General features: G+C 49.6%; 6 protein-coding genes across 6 annotated transcripts, besides 1 other annotated feature; 3 read left to right on the top strand and 3 right to left on the bottom strand.

Annotated features, from left to right (window-relative positions):
* Window positions 1–6: 6 nt before the first annotated feature.
* FPSE_03141 (uncharacterized protein) lies at window positions 7–561 on the bottom strand (the record flags this gene model as incomplete). Its single annotated transcript, XM_009256260.1, has 1 exon — window positions 7–561. The coding sequence occupies one exon, from the start codon at window positions 559–561 to the stop codon at window positions 7–9; it is 555 nt and encodes a 184-aa protein (XP_009254535.1).
* Window positions 562–1,161: 600 nt separating this feature from the next.
* Window positions 1,162–1,907, top strand: FPSE_03140 (uncharacterized protein; the record flags this gene model as incomplete). Its single annotated transcript, XM_009256259.1, has 3 exons — window positions 1,162–1,537; window positions 1,587–1,701; window positions 1,757–1,907. 3 exons carry the CDS (start codon window positions 1,162–1,164, stop codon window positions 1,905–1,907), a joined length of 642 nt encoding a protein of 213 aa, XP_009254534.1.
* Window positions 1,908–2,508: 601 nt separating this feature from the next.
* On the top strand, window positions 2,509–4,307 carry FPSE_03139 (uncharacterized protein; the record flags this gene model as incomplete). Its single annotated transcript, XM_009256258.1, has 2 exons — window positions 2,509–4,158; window positions 4,212–4,307. The coding sequence occupies 2 exons, from the start codon at window positions 2,509–2,511 to the stop codon at window positions 4,305–4,307; spliced, it is 1,746 nt and encodes a 581-aa protein (XP_009254533.1).
* A 2,916-nt stretch (window positions 4,308–7,223) lies between these two features.
* On the top strand, window positions 7,224–8,872 carry FPSE_03138 (uncharacterized protein; the record flags this gene model as incomplete). Its single annotated transcript, XM_009256257.1, has 3 exons — window positions 7,224–7,832; window positions 7,885–8,451; window positions 8,510–8,872. 3 exons carry the CDS (start codon window positions 7,224–7,226, stop codon window positions 8,870–8,872), a joined length of 1,539 nt encoding a protein of 512 aa, XP_009254532.1.
* A 788-nt stretch (window positions 8,873–9,660) lies between these two features.
* On the bottom strand, window positions 9,661–11,408 carry FPSE_03137 (uncharacterized protein; the record flags this gene model as incomplete). The annotated part of the gene is made up of 5 exons (XM_009256256.1): window positions 9,661–10,060; window positions 10,117–10,855; window positions 10,908–11,058; window positions 11,117–11,251; window positions 11,316–11,408. The coding sequence occupies 5 exons, from the start codon at window positions 11,406–11,408 to the stop codon at window positions 9,661–9,663; spliced, it is 1,518 nt and encodes a 505-aa protein (XP_009254531.1).
* A 487-nt stretch (window positions 11,409–11,895) lies between these two features.
* Window positions 11,896–11,919: a microsatellite.
* Window positions 11,920–13,591: 1,672 nt separating this feature from the next.
* Window positions 13,592–15,872, bottom strand: FPSE_03136 (uncharacterized protein; the record flags this gene model as incomplete). The annotated part of the gene is made up of 6 exons (XM_009256255.1): window positions 13,592–14,558; window positions 14,615–15,223; window positions 15,277–15,507; window positions 15,561–15,661; window positions 15,718–15,737; window positions 15,803–15,872. 6 exons carry the CDS (start codon window positions 15,870–15,872, stop codon window positions 13,592–13,594), a joined length of 1,998 nt encoding a protein of 665 aa, XP_009254530.1.
* Between the last annotated feature and the right edge of the window lie 1,444 nt (window positions 15,873–17,316).

Below are 17,316 nucleotides of genomic sequence, written 5' to 3'. Positions count from 1 at the left end.
TTCCAATCATTCTGAGCTCTCGTTCTTCTTGAATTCATTACTTCCTGGGAGAGAGTTCTCTGGCCAGAATTCGATATCGCCATCTTCGCCCAGGGTGCCCCGCTTGACAAGCTGACCCTTTTTCTTCATAAGTTCCTCAATGGTAAATGGTTTATCGCCAAAGATATGAAGGTGGTCACTGATAACATGTCTATTGCGACAACTAGGACATGTGATAAGCGTAGATCCGTAGTGGTAGCCTTGCTTGGAAACGTTGTGGTGGGAGCGATGGCCGCAGGGAACGCAGGTAAATGACAGTTGGTAATGCGTGGGTTTGATCTCTGGCCTTTCGCCTTCGCTCTTGGCCGATTCGCCCACGTTCGCCTGCTCGGATTTCGGCTTGGCGTATGTTCGGGGAGATGGCCTGGGAATATTGTGCGCTGCGCGGAAGGACTGTTGGTTCAGATTTAGGTTTGCGACTGAGCGGGCAAGAGGGGTCTGCAGGAAAGAAGAGAGGCGCTGTGGTTGAGAACGCAGTTGTCGCAGAACTGCAGGGGCGATAGAAGGTGCTCTTGAGGCCATCTTGTATGGTTTTAATGGAGTTGGAAGGTGATGGCGACGTCGGAGTTGATTTAGATGAAATGTTTTTAATTGAAGAAAGAAGGGTCTTGGTTGTGAGACGTCATTTGTGGGCCCGACAGCTTAAAAGAGAAGCTATGGAAGGTTGACGAATCACATCGACCCTGTCACTTACACGGATGAACTTGCCAACATTTTGAGGCATTGCACGAGGATGGATGATTTGTATATGGAATGGATACCGAGGAAGTCGCGATACCTCAAATGGGGAGGCGCTTTTGAGGTGTTGGTGATTTACGCCAAACTCCAATGACATCGCTCCTTCCTCGCCAGTCCACCAGTGTATCGTAGTTACTTCCTTACAATGAACGTCAGGATCTCTTCGTGGATGGGCTAGTTCCTCTGCAGTCTCTCTTCTTCATCATTCTCTCAATTATCCCAGCTACTTCAACCATATTCATCTTGGCTGCATTTCTCGCATTCATTAATTCCCGCTATTCACCAGTCATTACACGATCATCGTCACTGTCAAATCACCCCCAACACATCTTCGTGCTCAACCATTACCATTTCTTTCCGACAGGTTTCTTTGTTACAAACAACATGCTCCGCGCCATTTTCTTGGCCTCTTTGGCCATGATCTCCTCGGGTTACCCCTGGGCTGTTTCACCCCAGAATGATATTGAGATTAGCGTCAGACATCTCAATGAGGCACGCCGGGCAGCAGGACTCCATGATCTCACCTGGGATGCATCTCTTGCACAATCTGCTCAATCTTGGGCCGATAAACTTGCTGAAGGAGAAGTCCCACACGGTTACTCGTTAGCTCAGTATCCAGTATCAGGAGAAGCCATATATGAGGAAGAAACAGCGACAGATTGCGTGGGACAATCGTTCGAAGCTACTCTACAAAGCGCGGTGGGTAATTGGCTTCACAAATGGGAAGCGGAGCCTGGCGAAGAAACCAAAACCAACCACGGTAAGTCTTGCTAAAGTTCTCGGACTTGCTGGGTCTAACAGGTAAGTAGATGCGTGCATGGCGTCCATTGCAGAATACGTGGGGTGCGGCAAAGCGTTTAATACTCACTCCGATGATGGAGAAAAAAAGTGCAAGTTTTACGACGTGTGCTTCTTTGGGCACGGGTAAGTGAATCCTAGCTGATACCACCTAGTCAATACAAGGCCGCTGACAATACAGTCTTCGAACACCACCAAAGCCGAAGACATCTTGGGCCCATCACTGGGGTCACCCTATTTATGTCCCAACACCTTTCAAGTTCACCCCCATTGAGGGCTCAGAGGACTCAGAGGAAGAGGCCAAGCTTGAATTCTCTGGTTCAGAAGACTAAGCTGATCACTTGTGTGTTGAGACTCGGGCAACTATGACTCGAATTGAATTGGCTTTTATGGCAGGGGACTCGGGCGAAGAATGGAAATCATAATCAGTAACAACATAATTAATGTTTATTGAATTACAAACAGTCTACTATCAATATGAGTTTTTATGGTACTAAAGAGATCAAATCACCTTTGCTTGCATGCTCGCTACTTCTTTTTATTCACATGCATTTATGGCAACTTGAAGGGAGGAAGTTGGATGCAGGGTAGTCTACGGCAGGGTTACATAATCATCACGGCTTCAGCATGGTCTGTGCACTCTACAGCAAACTTGTGGAACAGCGAGCGACGCGATTAAGAAAAAGGTCCCTAGTTCGCGACTCCATCAAGCACCGAGCCTTGAAGCCATCACGACAGGCACGAACCATCCACATCTCACACACCTCTTAACTGTAGCACAATTATCGCTATTGTCGCGTGAATATTGTCATTTGTACCAGGGTCTCAGCTCCAAAGCGTACGGGAACAATAGCCATAGAAGGCTCTTCACGTGTTGGTCTAGCTCCCTTTTCCGCGGCATGAGATGACCGTCGAGGTCCTGTAACACACACAATGGAACGATCAAAGCCTCAAGCGTTCTTATCGAGTTATGCGCCGCGACTTCGCGCTTACAACAACTCCCTTCTCACGCCTGTTCTGCCGAGCAGCGCGCCCGCCGGCCCGGTTTCGAGGACCACTAAACGAGGAACGACCATCATCAATTATGCCGAAGATGGTTATGACGACTTGGAAGACGATAGCGACGACCCGCGTCGACGACCAACAGGACTACGAAGCTTGCGCAAGGAAGACTCGGCCAGCAGACAAGACCTTGCCGACAAGGTTGGCAAAGATACTAAGGAGCCAGTCGAGGTGCAGGGCATCTGGCGTGATTGGATCGCAAAGCATAGGTTGCTTCGGAGCGATCAGCAGAACGCCATTCAAGAAACACTCCCTCTTACTCTGATTCCGATTCGAATCGATCTGGATGTTCCTGCGTTCATCCCCCCAGCTCCATATCCAACGCCAAACCCTAACAATGTGGACACCTCACTCCCTCAGTACCGTCAACAGGAGGCGACGGTGCCTTATAAGCTTCGAGATATTTTTTGCTGGAATCTTCATGAAACGCTCATCTCGACCGACCAATTTGCCCAGACATTGGTGCAGGATCTGGATCTGCCAAATCGACAAGCCGCCATCGCTGAGATCAGCAAGCAAATCCGGACACAGCTCGAAGAATACTCGGGCGTCGCTCTGCACCCTTTGTTCCATAGCGATCAGCAAGCCGCCTCTGCCCCGCAACCTACAACGACCGCGTTGACGCCACGACCAAGCTTTGCGCTCAAGTCTCGGGATGATTCTCCAGCGTCCGCCATCCGTGGCCCTTCTCGGCCTGACACACCAGCGCAGACAGGAGGTGCGGTAACTCCTTCACAAACTCAAGCTCCTGATGTCACCGCAGAGGCAACACCGATACTTCCCGATTCAGACGACTACAACCCCGACGATACCTACCGATGCATCATCAATTTGAGTCTTAATCTAGCGTCTATGCTCTACACTGACAAGTTTGAGTGGTCTCTTTTACACCCCCCTGGCACTGCTGAGGCATTTGCCAAGGTTACTTGTACGGATCTTGGATTGACAGGAGAGTGGATCCCGGCCATGACCCATGCCATATATGAGGCTGTACTGCGGCTGAAGAAGGAAGCATGTGAGGCAGGTGGTCTAGTTGCCGGATGGGGTGGCCTACAGCAAGAACTGCCAAACGATGCCGCTCACGGTTCGGAGGCTGGTTGGAGATACGAACCGGAACATCTCGGCGATGATTGGGAGCCCAAGGTGGAATTCCTCAGTAAAGAAGAGATTGAGAAGAGAGAAGGTGACCGCGAACGTGAGGTTCGTCGGTTGCGCCGTGAGACGGCACGGTTCAGCTCTACAACAGGTATGCTTGGAGGCACACCTTTTGGGGCACCGATGGAGGTTGAGGAAGAGAGAATGGGTCGGGGCGAACGATCTAAGAAGAAGCGTCGTTTCCGAAGCTTGAGCCCGCTTGGACGGGGCGGTACACCTGGAGGGCGAGGCACACCTGATGTTGGTGGCTACGGGGGAGGAGGTGGTGCTCTGACAGACCAAGAGAGGTTCCAGTGGAGGTGTATGCACTGCAGGATATGGGGCACAAGCGTTTGGGCTGTCAGGGACGGCCCAGCAGGTCCAAGGGTAAGTTTAACTTGTCAAGATGGGTTTACTAGTTCGTCGCTAACTTTACTCAGACTTTGTGTGCCAACTGTGGCTACCTTTACGAGCGTGATCAGAGACTACCTCGCCAGAGCAAAAACCTCCATCTTCCAGACGTCCGCGTGGTTTAGGAAACCTCAGAGGAGCAAAACCAACCGGTAAAAACCTCAAACTCTCACCTGAAGAAACCCGCAATGCGCCGTGTAAGAGCAATGGACGGGCGAGCCGAAAGTAGTCCCTGGCCCCTCACATAACGACCTAATGGAATGGGATATGCCCTGTTATCAGAGTGCTAGGAGAGAGATAGTGGCGAAGCATGATGCTGATAGCCAGTAACATTTGGGAGTCTTCGTTTTCGCGAGCAAAAGCTTTTTTGGGGGCGGTGGAATTGGAAGGGATGATTATACGGCGTCTAGGGAGGATTGGGATTCTTCAAGCGAACGATACTTTTTGTCGTTGATAATTGCTAGACGGATGGAGGAGACAGGGAGAGACCATCGAATTATGCTTGCATCCTTGTAGTATTCACGAATATAGGTGGTGTTTCAAGGGGTGCCAGTGATACCTCTCTGGATACTATTGCATGCTGAAATATATTCGGTTACTCTTGAACTGAAGCGATGTCTCAATGGACAATAAGTCAGCATAATATGATTGAGTGGTCTGTCAGACTGCAGGAGTCGTATTGATGTTGAGGTAAAGGTCACGTGTGGCGACTTGATGACTTACTGTGCCTGCTTCCCTACTCTCCAAGCAAGCTATGACAACCTCATTCTACCCCTAACAAGAACGGATTTCGGAAATGAACTACGCTTCATCAGCACCACATGATGCTGCTAACTCGAATATGCTAATCAGCCATATGCCCTTGCAACTGTATTGCATCGCGTTGACTATCGAGCCACCAAAGGCAAAGCCGCGTTACGCTTTGGGACAGTACGGAAGAAGGTCCTCCACGATCTAATCCGTCGGCCAACTCGTTGCACTTTCACCCCGCACTTCTGGAATGGGCTATCCCAATATCCCCGGAACACATCCACGTGTGGAGATGACCTCTTGCTTGTCTTGAGTGTGGAGTATCGAGTTCAGGCTGACATAGTAACACCACCAAGGCGGTTCGACCCGAAGAGTGCAAACCCATTTTATGCAGGGTTTCTGGCTTCGGACCACTTCGTTGGCGATGCTCCGTGGCTCGAAATGGTATCGTTTACGAGCTACGGAATTTTATCATCATGTCAAGCGGCTGTTCAGATCGAAGTCGCACTGCTGCTCGACTATGAGCTACCAAAATGGACGGATTGCAAGAGCTTTAATTGATTACAACACACATTCCATGTTATCAGGAACACAACTACAGAGACAATGTAGCATTTGTATCGGACTGTGGCATGCACCTTTGCCAGCCATCACATGAGACTACCAGTCACATAAGAGGCTTGACTGGTTGCCTGGCGAGTCTTCACATACAATCGGCAGCAGGATCCTGGCCTATAATCGGCATATGACAGGGACCGGACCACTATCTCGGTCATGATGTATCCGAAACTGCCGAATCTGGACGACGGGTCTCTTCATTGCCTGACTTGGCCATACTATGCCAGGGGTTCGGTTTCTACAGCCTCCACAACACCCAGCAGCTGACCAAAACCCTTTGCTATTCGACATGAGCATGGGCGTGAAATGAACGCATGAGCAAGTTCAAAATCACAGAAGCTCGACCACGATACTTCTTTTAAGCGGACGGACTGAATCCCGAAGTACCGTGGGTTCTTTCACGGACGTAAGCCGCAATGCACAGGACGGAAACATGATGCTTCATGCGCGGAACTGAGCGCTGCGAAATACACTCGCGGGTATCAACACAAATGACATATCAAGCAACCCATTGCCTAATAGGAACAGCTGACAGAACTTGTAGCACCAGTGCTTTCTTCACCATGGGAGGAACGATATGCATGAAGCATGTGCTCATTTGGATGTTGGACTCTATCCAAAACCGCGGGCTTCGGCAAGCATAGCCATGCAGGCCATGTTTGTTCAATGCGTCATACCCGTGGCAAAAGACCCTTGTGGGGTTTGGCAAAATATTTCTCCATGTTGCTTTCGTATGAAAGTTGCAACATTATTGCATACATGCCCAAGCAGTGGCAAACAGGAAGCCGCCTTGGCTCACCGTTGAAATCAACATACTGTGGGGTTAACCGCCTGGCCAAATGGTACGGCTAATCTGATCCCAGACGGAGATCCGCCTTAGCAAGACGGTAGGGTGACTGTTTCCTCTTACCTACCTCACCAGGGGTACTGCTTGATGAACCACCTCACGATCTCTTTGTAATTTTAGTCTATGCTCCATTACCATCAAGTCGATAGGCGATGGAAGCGACGGCCCGGCAACGGACAGTATCCTATTCTGTCGTAGTCTTCTCGAGAGAGAAGGTCTCCGCAGCAGGACAAATCTGGACTCCTCAATATATGCCCTCGTCAGTCCGAGGCTTGACGATTATCCAATGGGGGATCTTCGCGAGTACAGCCTTTTCGGAGGTCAACGTCTCTCTCCTTCGGGAACGACGGACCGGTCTCATTATTTCTTTTCACTTTTGTAGAAACGCATCTGCCATCTCACTATACGCAATTGAGTCTACTGCGGAGATCGACTCAGGAACTTGCTCACCCTTGCGCCCGCCTCTTCGATATGTGGCCACCTTGGAGCTACACTCTGCCTGACCTCGACAACCCAGGCTTTGCAAGGCAAAGTGTGGACCATCATACCTTCTCCTGTCAAAGGGGCTGCGGCCCGGAACCCGATCTTGGCCTGGAGATGTGAGAATGGAGCCTCATCGGTACCACGGCTTCTCTTCTTGATCATACTATCTTGGTGTTAGTCAAGGATGAAACGAAGATCTTGGTAGTCCCTGACCGTTTCGTCTGTGTCCACAATCCAAGTATATAACGAGCTTGAATCCCCAGACTGGATCAACTTCACCTCACTCCTCATCACACCTTCTTCAGTACACTCATCTATCTACCGGTTCAGCCTTTTGTTCACAATGTATCGCGCCATCGCCACCGCCTCGGCGCTCATTGCAGCCGTTCGGGCTCAGCAAGTTTGCTCTCTCACACAGGAGAGCAAGCCCGCCCTGAACTGGTCCAAGTGTACATCCAGCGGATGCAGCAACGTCAAGGGATCTGTCACCATCGATGCCAACTGGCGATGGACTCACCAACTGTCCGGATCTACCAACTGCTACACCGGCAACAAGTGGGACACTTCCGTCTGCACCAGCGGAAAGGTCTGTGCTGAGAAGTGCTGTCTCGACGGTGCCGACTACGCCAGCACCTACGGTATCACCTCCAGCGGCGACCAGCTCAGCCTCTCGTTCGTCACCAAGGGACCCTACAGCACCAACATCGGTAGCCGTACTTACCTCATGGAGGACGAGAACACCTACCAGATGTTCCAGCTCCTGGGTAACGAGTTCACCTTTGATGTCGATGTTTCGAACATTGGCTGTGGTCTGAACGGTGCTCTGTACTTCGTCAGCATGGACGCCGACGGTGGCAAGGCCAAGTACCCTGGTAACAAGGCTGGAGCCAAGTACGGTACTGGTTACTGTGATGCCCAGTGCCCTCGCGACGTTAAGTTCATCAACGGCCAGGTAAGCTTCACACCCATTTTTAACTCAGGATGAAAGCTAACATGCAGTGAAGGCCAACTCTGATGGCTGGAAGCCCTCCAGCAGCGATGTCAACGGTGGTATTGGTAACTTGGGCACATGCTGCCCTGAGATGGATATCTGGGAGGCCAACTCCATCTCCACTGCCTACACCCCTCACCCTTGCACCAAGCTCACTCAGCACTCTTGCACTGGAGACTCATGCGGTGGAACTTATTCCAACGACCGTTACGGCGGAACTTGCGATGCTGACGGTTGCGATTTCAACTCCTACCGCCAGGGCAACAAGACCTTCTACGGTCCTGGATCCGGCTTCAACGTTGACACCACCAAGAAGGTCACCGTCGTCACTCAGTTCCACAAGGGCAGCAACGGCCGTCTCTCTGAGATCACCCGTCTCTACGTCCAGAACGGCAAGGTCATTGCCAACTCTGAGTCCAAGATTGCTGGAGTTCCCGGAAACTCTGTTACCGCTGACTTCTGCACCAAGCAGAAGAAGGTCTTTAACGACCCCGATGACTTCGCGAAGAAGGGTGCTTGGAGCGGTATGAGCGATGCTCTTGAGGCTCCCATGGTCCTTGTTATGTCTCTCTGGCACGACGTGAGTATTACCGAATTCCAAATTCATTGCATAGTATGATATACTGACTTATACACAGCACCACTCCAACATGCTCTGGCTCGACTCTACCTACCCCACTGACTCTACCAAGCTCGGCTCTCAGCGAGGATCTTGCTCTACATCCTCTGGTGTGCCTGCCGACCTTGAGAAGAACGTCCCCAACTCCAAGGTTGCCTTCTCCAACATCAAGTTCGGTCCTATCGGCAGCACCTACAAGAGCGATGGCACCACCCCCACCAACCCCACCAACCCTTCTGAGCCCAGCAACACTGCCAACCCCAACCCTGGCACCGTTGACCAGTGGGGCCAGTGCGGTGGCAGCAACTACAGCGGTCCTACCGCCTGCAAATCTGGCTTCACCTGCAAGAAGATCAACGACTTCTACTCCCAGTGCCAGTAAATTCGCGGCTAGCCCACGCCATCTGAGGACTTAGAAGAAAAGATTTGACGAGGAGATGATTGTGATGAAATTGTCTTGAGGAGGGACGAAGTTGGTTGGTTGATGTGGAAAGGGGTTGGTTCTCCAGTTTGTCGATTGGTTTATGCTCTTTCTTGCCCTTCTTTTGTATCGCGCAGTAAAAAGCGACTTTTGCCCCTATTGTATATACTTTGGTAGAAGAATAGCAATAACTGTCGTTATCAACTACATCTGAGTCTCGTTTGCTCTGTGAGATCCTCATGGTCAAGTGATTACAACAACCGGGAACGGGATCTTGACATTGTGATGTTTGTGAGCTCTTTCGATTTTCAATTTGATAATTTATCCTCGGCCAAAATTGTAGTTTTACGGTCGAGGTTTGACTTTAAAACGACGCCGCTATCAGGATATTCAGTTATAACACCTATTCATCTCAAGTAGAATGGTACATAATTTCTTGGCGTGTCATTCTTTTGAATAAAAAAAGAGAGATGCTTATATCAATATTACCCCAGAAGCTCAATATCAATGGTGCATAATAACGGATATGTGAAATAGTGTTGATTCAGGCTAAAATCAGGACTTGGATCAAACAGATTATCACCCCTTTCCTAAATGAGCGCTAATGTTGAAGTCGATAATATCTCATTATCTAGCTAAGACTCAGCTACGTGTCAAAATATGTAACTTCAATATTCCATTGAAGATTATGCCACTATATTATCCAAGATCTTTTATAACTAAAGTATCCAATCGCTGTAATCAACCCTTTAAACAGACTCGCGCTTCTTCTCGCTCTGCTGGATCTCTGCACCGTCCTTGAACTGCTGAGTATCGTTGTGGGGAACATCAGTACCGAGCATCTGGGCTCCCTTCTCGGAGTGGTCGACACCGCCGAAGACAGTGTCCATGTGCTCAAGGGCGATACCCTTGGTCTCAGGGACAAAGAAGAAGACAAAGACGGCGAGCAGGATGTTAACGCCAAAGAAGAAGAAGAGGCACTTGAGGCCAGTCTTGGCCAGGAAAGTGGGGAAGAACTGCTGGAAGATGGTGTTGGCCACATTCTGGCACTGGGAAGCCATACCGACGGCCTGGGTTCGGACGTTGGCTGAGAAGACTTCACTGGTCCACATCCAGACACCAGCACCCCAAGAAGGTTTGTAGAAGAAGCTATAGATGACATGTTAGTCTTGATTCACAGAATTTGAGCTAGCGATGCAACTTACATGAAGAGGTAAAGCATGACGACAATACCAATAGCAGAGGGCTCGGATTTGGGAGTAGGGGTAGCGAGACCAATGATAGGGACGATCAGCATGCAAACAGCCATACCGACGGCACCAACCATGAAGATCCAGCGACGACCAAAGCGGTCAGCCGTCCACACAGCGTTGAGGGTGAACAAAATACCCATAGTGGCCCACAGTGCGTTGATGAGGTTGATCTTTTCGGTCGAGGTCCAGACTTGCTTGTAGATGGAAGTAGAGTATGTGTTGAGGGTGCCTTGGCCGGTGAGCTGCTGACCGACGTTGAGAACAACAGCGATACCAAAACGCTTTCGGAGAGAGGGGTCCTTGAAGAGTGCGCGGTATCCGGGGCTGATGGCCTCCTTCTCGTACTCGATAGCGGCTAGGATACCCATGACTTCTTCCTCGACCTCTTCTTCGGTATCTCGGATGCGGCGAAGGGCGGCTCGGGCGTCGTCGACTTTGCCCTTCTTGATGAGGAAACGGGGTGACTCGGGCTGGAATGGGAGCAAAATGATGACAAAGATAGGGACGAGAACCTGGAAGATAACAACCATGCGCCAGTCCCACTCTCCGAGCTTCTCACGGTTCTTTCCGCAGGCATAGTTAATCCAGTAGGCGATGAAAGCACCGACCGAGTAGAAGAGTTGCCAGAAGGTCATGACCTGACCTCGAATCTCGGCGGGCGCGACTTCACCGATGTAGACAGGTCCAGCAGCTGAGGAGAGTTAGTATGTATACATAAGAGTCAATATTAGTAGATGACTTACTAAGAGCAGTACCCTGACCAATACCAATGAGGACACGGCCGAGGATGAAGACTCCAAGCTTACCCTTAGGGGCAAAGGCCTGGATGATAGCTGCGACAATGGTGATAATGCATCCAATTCCCATACCAGCACGTCGACCAAGCCAATCAGCCTATAATATAATAGTGAGTATACCGTTCGTGTCGTTATTGTGTTTGTTTTGAACGTACCAGAGGACCACCGATGAAGAAACCACTGACGATGGCACCGATTGTGTAGCATGTGTTGATCAGACCGACAGTGTAACTATCCTCCTTGAGATCGAGGTTGAACCAGTTGAGCCAGTTTTCGGAAGCTTGAAGGGCCTAATGAGTTCAAGTTAGTCGAGGTGTTCTGAGTGACAGACTGGGTAGGCACTCATGGACATACGTTGAAAACACTGGAGTCAAAGCCGTAGAGCGTCATACAAGACGCTGCTACCATGGCAATGAACCAGTTGTAGGTTCTGGTTTTGCTAGGCATGTTGGCGGTGTTTGGCCTTGCTCCTTTTGCCTGTGTGTGGTTGTCCCTGGGGAAGTCTCGACTATCTGCTCCTGGATAATGAAACCAAAAGAGTAAGAAGAGAATGAAAGGTGAAGGAGACAAGGAGCAGAGTAGAAAAGGGACCAAGATTGAAGCTTCCCCGGTGTTTCTTTTATCTCTGTCTGAGTCGAGGAAGGAACCCCCAGACCTGGGTCTAGAGTCATCTCTTGCCCCCCAGACCCCAGACTACTTGCCTGGCTACCAGGAAACCCCAGATAGCAGCTACGATTGCCATTGCGGATGCGAGCGGTTTCTCCACCACCAGTGTTTCTCTAAGTGATCCATAAAGGCTTAGCTTGACCGACTAAATGATAGACTGATTCCTTATTTTCCTCCTAGCTTTCTAAAAGTTCCTGCGAGTTTACGAACAGAGCAAGGACTAAAATATTTGTTTCTGCAGTGTCCATGCGCCCTTATCTTGGCCCTTGGTAGGTAGGTAGGTAGGTAGGTATGCACTGACTTATCTAATAGACAAGACGTTTCACATGCATATCAATAGGTGCTTATCGTAACATTGATATCACTCGCTTAACTGTCGAAACTCTCGAGAGGTAGTATCCGTTCACTGTCAAATCCACAGCAGACCGCCCAGCCACTGTCGAAAACCCCCGCAATGAACTTAGACTTAAACTATTGCCCCTAAATCGAAACCCCCAAAGATACCTCCCATTTCCCCCACGATTCATTACGATCCAAAGATCAAACCCAAGAGTTCCATCTATAATATCAAAGAATAGACCAGAGATGCTCCCACGCGGTGCCGAGTTCCGTGTGCCCTTGGCGTCAACCCATGCCAACTCCTCCACCAGCTCGGCGCCTGCTGCCAGTTTTGGAGTGGAGAATGGGGGGAAAGTGCATCCTGCGGCTGATGGTAACCGTATCGCACGAGATGGCAGGGACGGCAAAAGTCACGATTGGTGGAATATCTACGCAGCTTGATTTATCCGTCCAGCTAGATTGTGCTGTAATTGCACCTAGTCGGAACTTAACTCTGTCCGTGCTAGACCCGCTCAGTCTCAACCGTGAATGCTTCTCCACCTCCACGATTTTCCCATTCACCCCGTGCGGAGTAGACCGTTCTCAATCTCGGTTCCCCGCATTGTCATTTTACCTTGGCTACCTAGTAGTCAATCAAGGCTGGGTATCTTATTAATTGGGACGGGTTATGGAGAGTGGATGAATCTGGGAAGAGAAAAAGAAGTAAAGGTTACAGGCTAGACGTTTCATTATTGCCCCGTTCTAACGAATGTAGAGCTACGGGTATATCTGTAGCACAACGCTTCTTCATTAGCAAAAGACAAACTAAATTACCGACCGTGTGGACTGCAACCCCCATTGACCAAGACTCAAATCATTCGATGAACAACTTGCTTGATTCACAATAGCACCTCGTACCCTAAATCTTGGACGGCCAAGCTCCAGCTCTGCCCTCAGCCAAGACCTAGACTTCCCTTCCCCGGCCCGGCCTTACACTCTCTCCGGAGTTGCCATGCTGCAATGTTCTATTACGACCATTCTGTTTGGATCAAAATAATAATCCGTGCCACAATCTCAAATGCCAAGGTCGATCTATCCGGGGCGGTAACCCTCCACTGATGACAGCCCGTTCAATGACCAATGGTTAAGAAGGGACATCCCACCAGTCCAGTACGCCTCCCTCCTGCATCCAAATCACGTCGTAGTATCGAGGGACATTATCTATTGTCAGCGCTGCCAGAGAGGCCCTGATACTTGTCATTCAGTTCGAGGCTAGTAGAGAAACAGTTACCTTCTAAACCAGCAGCGACGTCCAGATCACGAGACTCTAACCAACACCATCTTTTTCTCCTTGATGGTATTCTGTCCTATCATTCTTCCAATAGATTGCTGATATAGGCCCTATCGGGCTCCTTATATTGCCAGTCAATATGACTGGCGCTTTGTCTAATGATGTTTCAATACAAGCAGACCGCGATATAAATATGCTCTGCTCTTGTGCGAGTCAGTGACGGCCATCCTACATCAACCTCATTGACCATCTCCAGGCACTACGATCGATCGTGAGCGTACCGTCGACTCCTACCAACTGAAAACACCGTTGGGGTTTCTTCTTCACAACTACCCACAAGTCACACTCCCAAGACTTATTGTGGCGGGTAACCGCCGCGCATCATGTGTGCAACATCGACTCCTGCCCATTGCATTTCCTCTTGCTGGTGTGAGTTCTGCACTTGATAGCCACCCTGGCTTTGAGGCGGCATACCTCTACTCTGGTACTGTGATTGATATTGTTCTCTAGCAGTATCACGCCTTTGCCTCCTCTCCGACAGGCGCTCTACCACTTCTCGCGAGATCAGACCAAAGTTTTCCCTCAAATGTGAGGCATCCACCCAACGTTCTCCAAAGATGTTCAGCGCTTGCGAGACTTTATCCAAACACCTTAGACTCCGGTCAAGGTTGTCTTCTCCGTTCACTCCCTGGGGTTGCAATCGCCTTGGAAGCGGAGGGGCAGGAGCAGTGCCGGGCCGCGCGATCGGGATTGGCACAGGCATACCTGATAGCAGCATGTCTTCTGCGTCTCGTAAAACGGCGAGAAACTGGCTCGCCATGAAGAAAATTCTCATAACGTCGTGGTACGTGAAGAACCCCCAGTTCTGCCCGCTTTGTGCGATATCATACGCAGTGTCGAGATAAGCCATAGAATGCTCAAATATCAAAATACGGTTATAATCAGTGATGTTAGGCGCCCTAGTAGAGGGCGCAATACAGTAAACATAGCTGTATCTGAGCTCCTGGTCAAACAATTGCCTTATCTCGGGGGCAAGGTTGTTTGGTAGAGTATCTTGCCATTCCCGCATATCAAGACACATCCTCCAGACATAGGAGATTGGGTCTTGCAGAGGAACCGACCCAGACTGATACAAGTCTTGATACCAATGCGATTGCGCTCGTCGAAGTTGAAATAGTAGCAGAGCAGGGTCAGCTGATTGAGGCCCAGAAAGGGCACCTGAGGCTGATCCTCGTCTCGCGTTGCCGGACGCCTGAGGAAACGCGACATTAACCGTATCATCAGTGAATGAGAATGTCCTGGCATACACCATGCTGATTGTACTAGATGAAAAGGTCAGCATGCGCGTTTTGTTTGGAAAAGAGAAGAAAAGGCCTACCGGTCAAGGGCGTACACGCAATAGAAGATCTTGCGCCGCATGTCTAAGGCAGATTTGTCAGACACTGAAGACAAAGGAGGATCCTGATGAAAGCCCAAGTCGACAATGGCACGCGCTGTAAAACCTATCGAGTGCCAACTATCAAAGTGCGCGGGATCGAGCATAGCATATTGTGTGAGCAGGAGTAGTGACTGTATTTGCGTGACATATCCCGGGGCAAGAGCTTCATCCGCATGATTTACAGCTCTCGCAGCATATTTGAGGCCATCCTGGTAGTGAGTATCGTTACTACGCCGACTTTGAGATATAGAGCCAATGGCGAGAATCATGTACACCATCCAATACTCAGAGTGTTGAATGTTTCGACTGTTGTTTTTGTCGTACATGTCGTCAAGGGCGGTTAGAAGAGCAGTTTCTGAAATACAGGGGAACAATGAATAAATGTTGTCCATATAATGCTGAACAAGCGCATGAGCAGTTGGCCTTGGAGGCAGACATGCCTCGGGAGCTTCTGGAAGAGCGTCATTTGTAGTTGCTGCCAACACCAATCTCGCAAATGTCATGTTTGTCGATATAGGCTCAAAGTCTCGTGTCGTGGCATTGACAGATCTGCCAGTATGTCAGTTAAAACGACAACGTCTAAACTCAACCACCGTACTCACAGGAATCCAAAGTCAGATACAAGGGAGTTGACATCTAAAGTTTCCCTTTTGTGGGCAGCCTTGCGATGTATAGCAGCGCGAATAAGGGCAAGCGAGTCCCTGCGATCCATCTGCTGCACATTAAAAGCCGATGCATCTGTGTCATGCAACGCAACTGATGCTTTGCGTGACTTGGCAAATTGAAGTCTCTTTTCGAGCTTTTCTATTCGCAATTCCAAGGCAGCCACGTAACTGGACATGAGTTAGAGCAAAACTTGGGTCCAACTTTTAGTTCAGTAACCGACCTTCTCTCCTTTCCCCGAGCAAATTGATCGTTAGCCGCCGAGCATTCATTTGCTCGGCCAGCCTTTTCGCAAGCCGTGCAGGCTGGTAGCTTACCATCGCACTAAACAATATTAGCCCCTACTCAATACGCATTTGCAAGACTGTTTGTTTACTCACCTTCACTTTCGCAGCACGGCCTACAGGGATCAACGAATCAGCATTTCCAAGAATCTTCCAAGAACAAGTTGGGCTCGACACTTACACCGGGAACAGGCTGACACAGGCCGGGACACCCTGAGTAGAGGGTTGTGGGAGAAACTTGGACGGGGCATTTTGTCACAAGCTGAAGTGCAAAACCCCTGGCTGTTTTATGTCGTAGATCTGACAAAAGGTTGTGTTGGACTAGTATTATGCAAGTCCGACCAGGAGAAAACGATAGTCGTAATGGATAAACTGTGACAAGAGAGGGTAATCGATAAAATAAGTCTGGGGTGACTGTCTGTTGGAGGAATGTCGTCAAACTTCTCCACTTGGAAGCGGGACACTCAAGGCCACAAGGATCAGGCTGGCAGGCAAGCGAGGACAGACGATGGCCAATCGATTGGTGTTGAATCTCAGCTTTCGTCTCCAACAATATGAAGAAATTGCAGCTGAGCACTGCAGGGACCCTCTCAGCCTTGTCGGTGACCAGAAACACAATAAAAGGGGGCGTGGGAAATGGGCGAGGTCCTGGTGCGGGCAGTCAATCCACTGTGTCGTGGCGTCGTTGGTTGACTCGAGTTCTGAGTGGATGGTTGTGGGACAATCATCAAACAAAGGAATGATAGTCGCGGACTCGGTGCGTCGAGAGTATCTTTGTACTGCTTAGCCGATTTTTGGAGTTGGTTTGATATCAACGAAGTTAGGTTCAGACGGCGGGGAAAAAAAGAAGAGAAGTGATAATAATAACGGGACAACAAAAGTAAAGTGCTTGTGTCAGTTTCTCTCACAAGGTCGTGTTCCTCAAACAGGCTGTTGCATGGGGTGGGGCCGATGGCGTAGACAGTTCAAGGTCATGTATACATTGGAAGCATAAGCAGGCAACGTGAATGGACATATGCACTATCGTATGAATCGGATAAATCGCATTTGTTTTCGGGTATGTCGATGTCGATGTCGATGTCGTGTCAGCGTTAGGCTTAACCACGATCGGGAGCGTGTAAAAGATAAGGCTGTCCTCGATGACGGGATGAATAAGTCAGGGCCAGGTAAGCTCCAAGATAGAAGGTGGTAACCAAAGGAGGTACATCCTTCTTTCTCTAGCCGCCTTGCGACTGCCTCGGTTGATTATGGATACAACAGTAAACTCTATTCAGCTTTTATCTGGACTACCGTACTGATAATGTAGTGATGCCATGGAAACATTCATACGGCTCTTTTGAGCTTGGGATTATTTACCATATTAACAACAAGGTTCGCCGCAAAGAACCTGAATTCCGCATCATATCAGATAGATGTACCAGCAAGGTGTCTCGCTAACCCAGGATGTCATTACTGCCTACAGTACCTATGACAGACGGGAGGCTCCGGATCCTTGTCCCCGATGCACGTCAACTTAATACTTTAAATACGGCCGAGAAAGGCCAATGTAAGTACTTTGCGTGCAGAACAGTGCCGACTTCCTTCACCTCTGTCTACCTAGTCTCGGCATGTAACTGAGAGGCTCAAATCTTGGGGTGGTGCTGAGCTATGAATCGGATCTACTACCCGAAGGAATGCCTTGACAGGGGATATCCA

This window comes from Fusarium pseudograminearum, chromosome 1 (genome assembly GCF_000303195.2).
Source record: "Fusarium pseudograminearum CS3096 chromosome 1, whole genome shotgun sequence".
In the NCBI taxonomy this organism is placed as follows: Eukaryota; Fungi; Ascomycota; class Sordariomycetes; order Hypocreales; family Nectriaceae; genus Fusarium; species Fusarium pseudograminearum.
The sequence above is the reverse complement of the archived record's forward strand: the minus strand, read 5'-3'. Positions and strand labels throughout refer to the sequence as shown.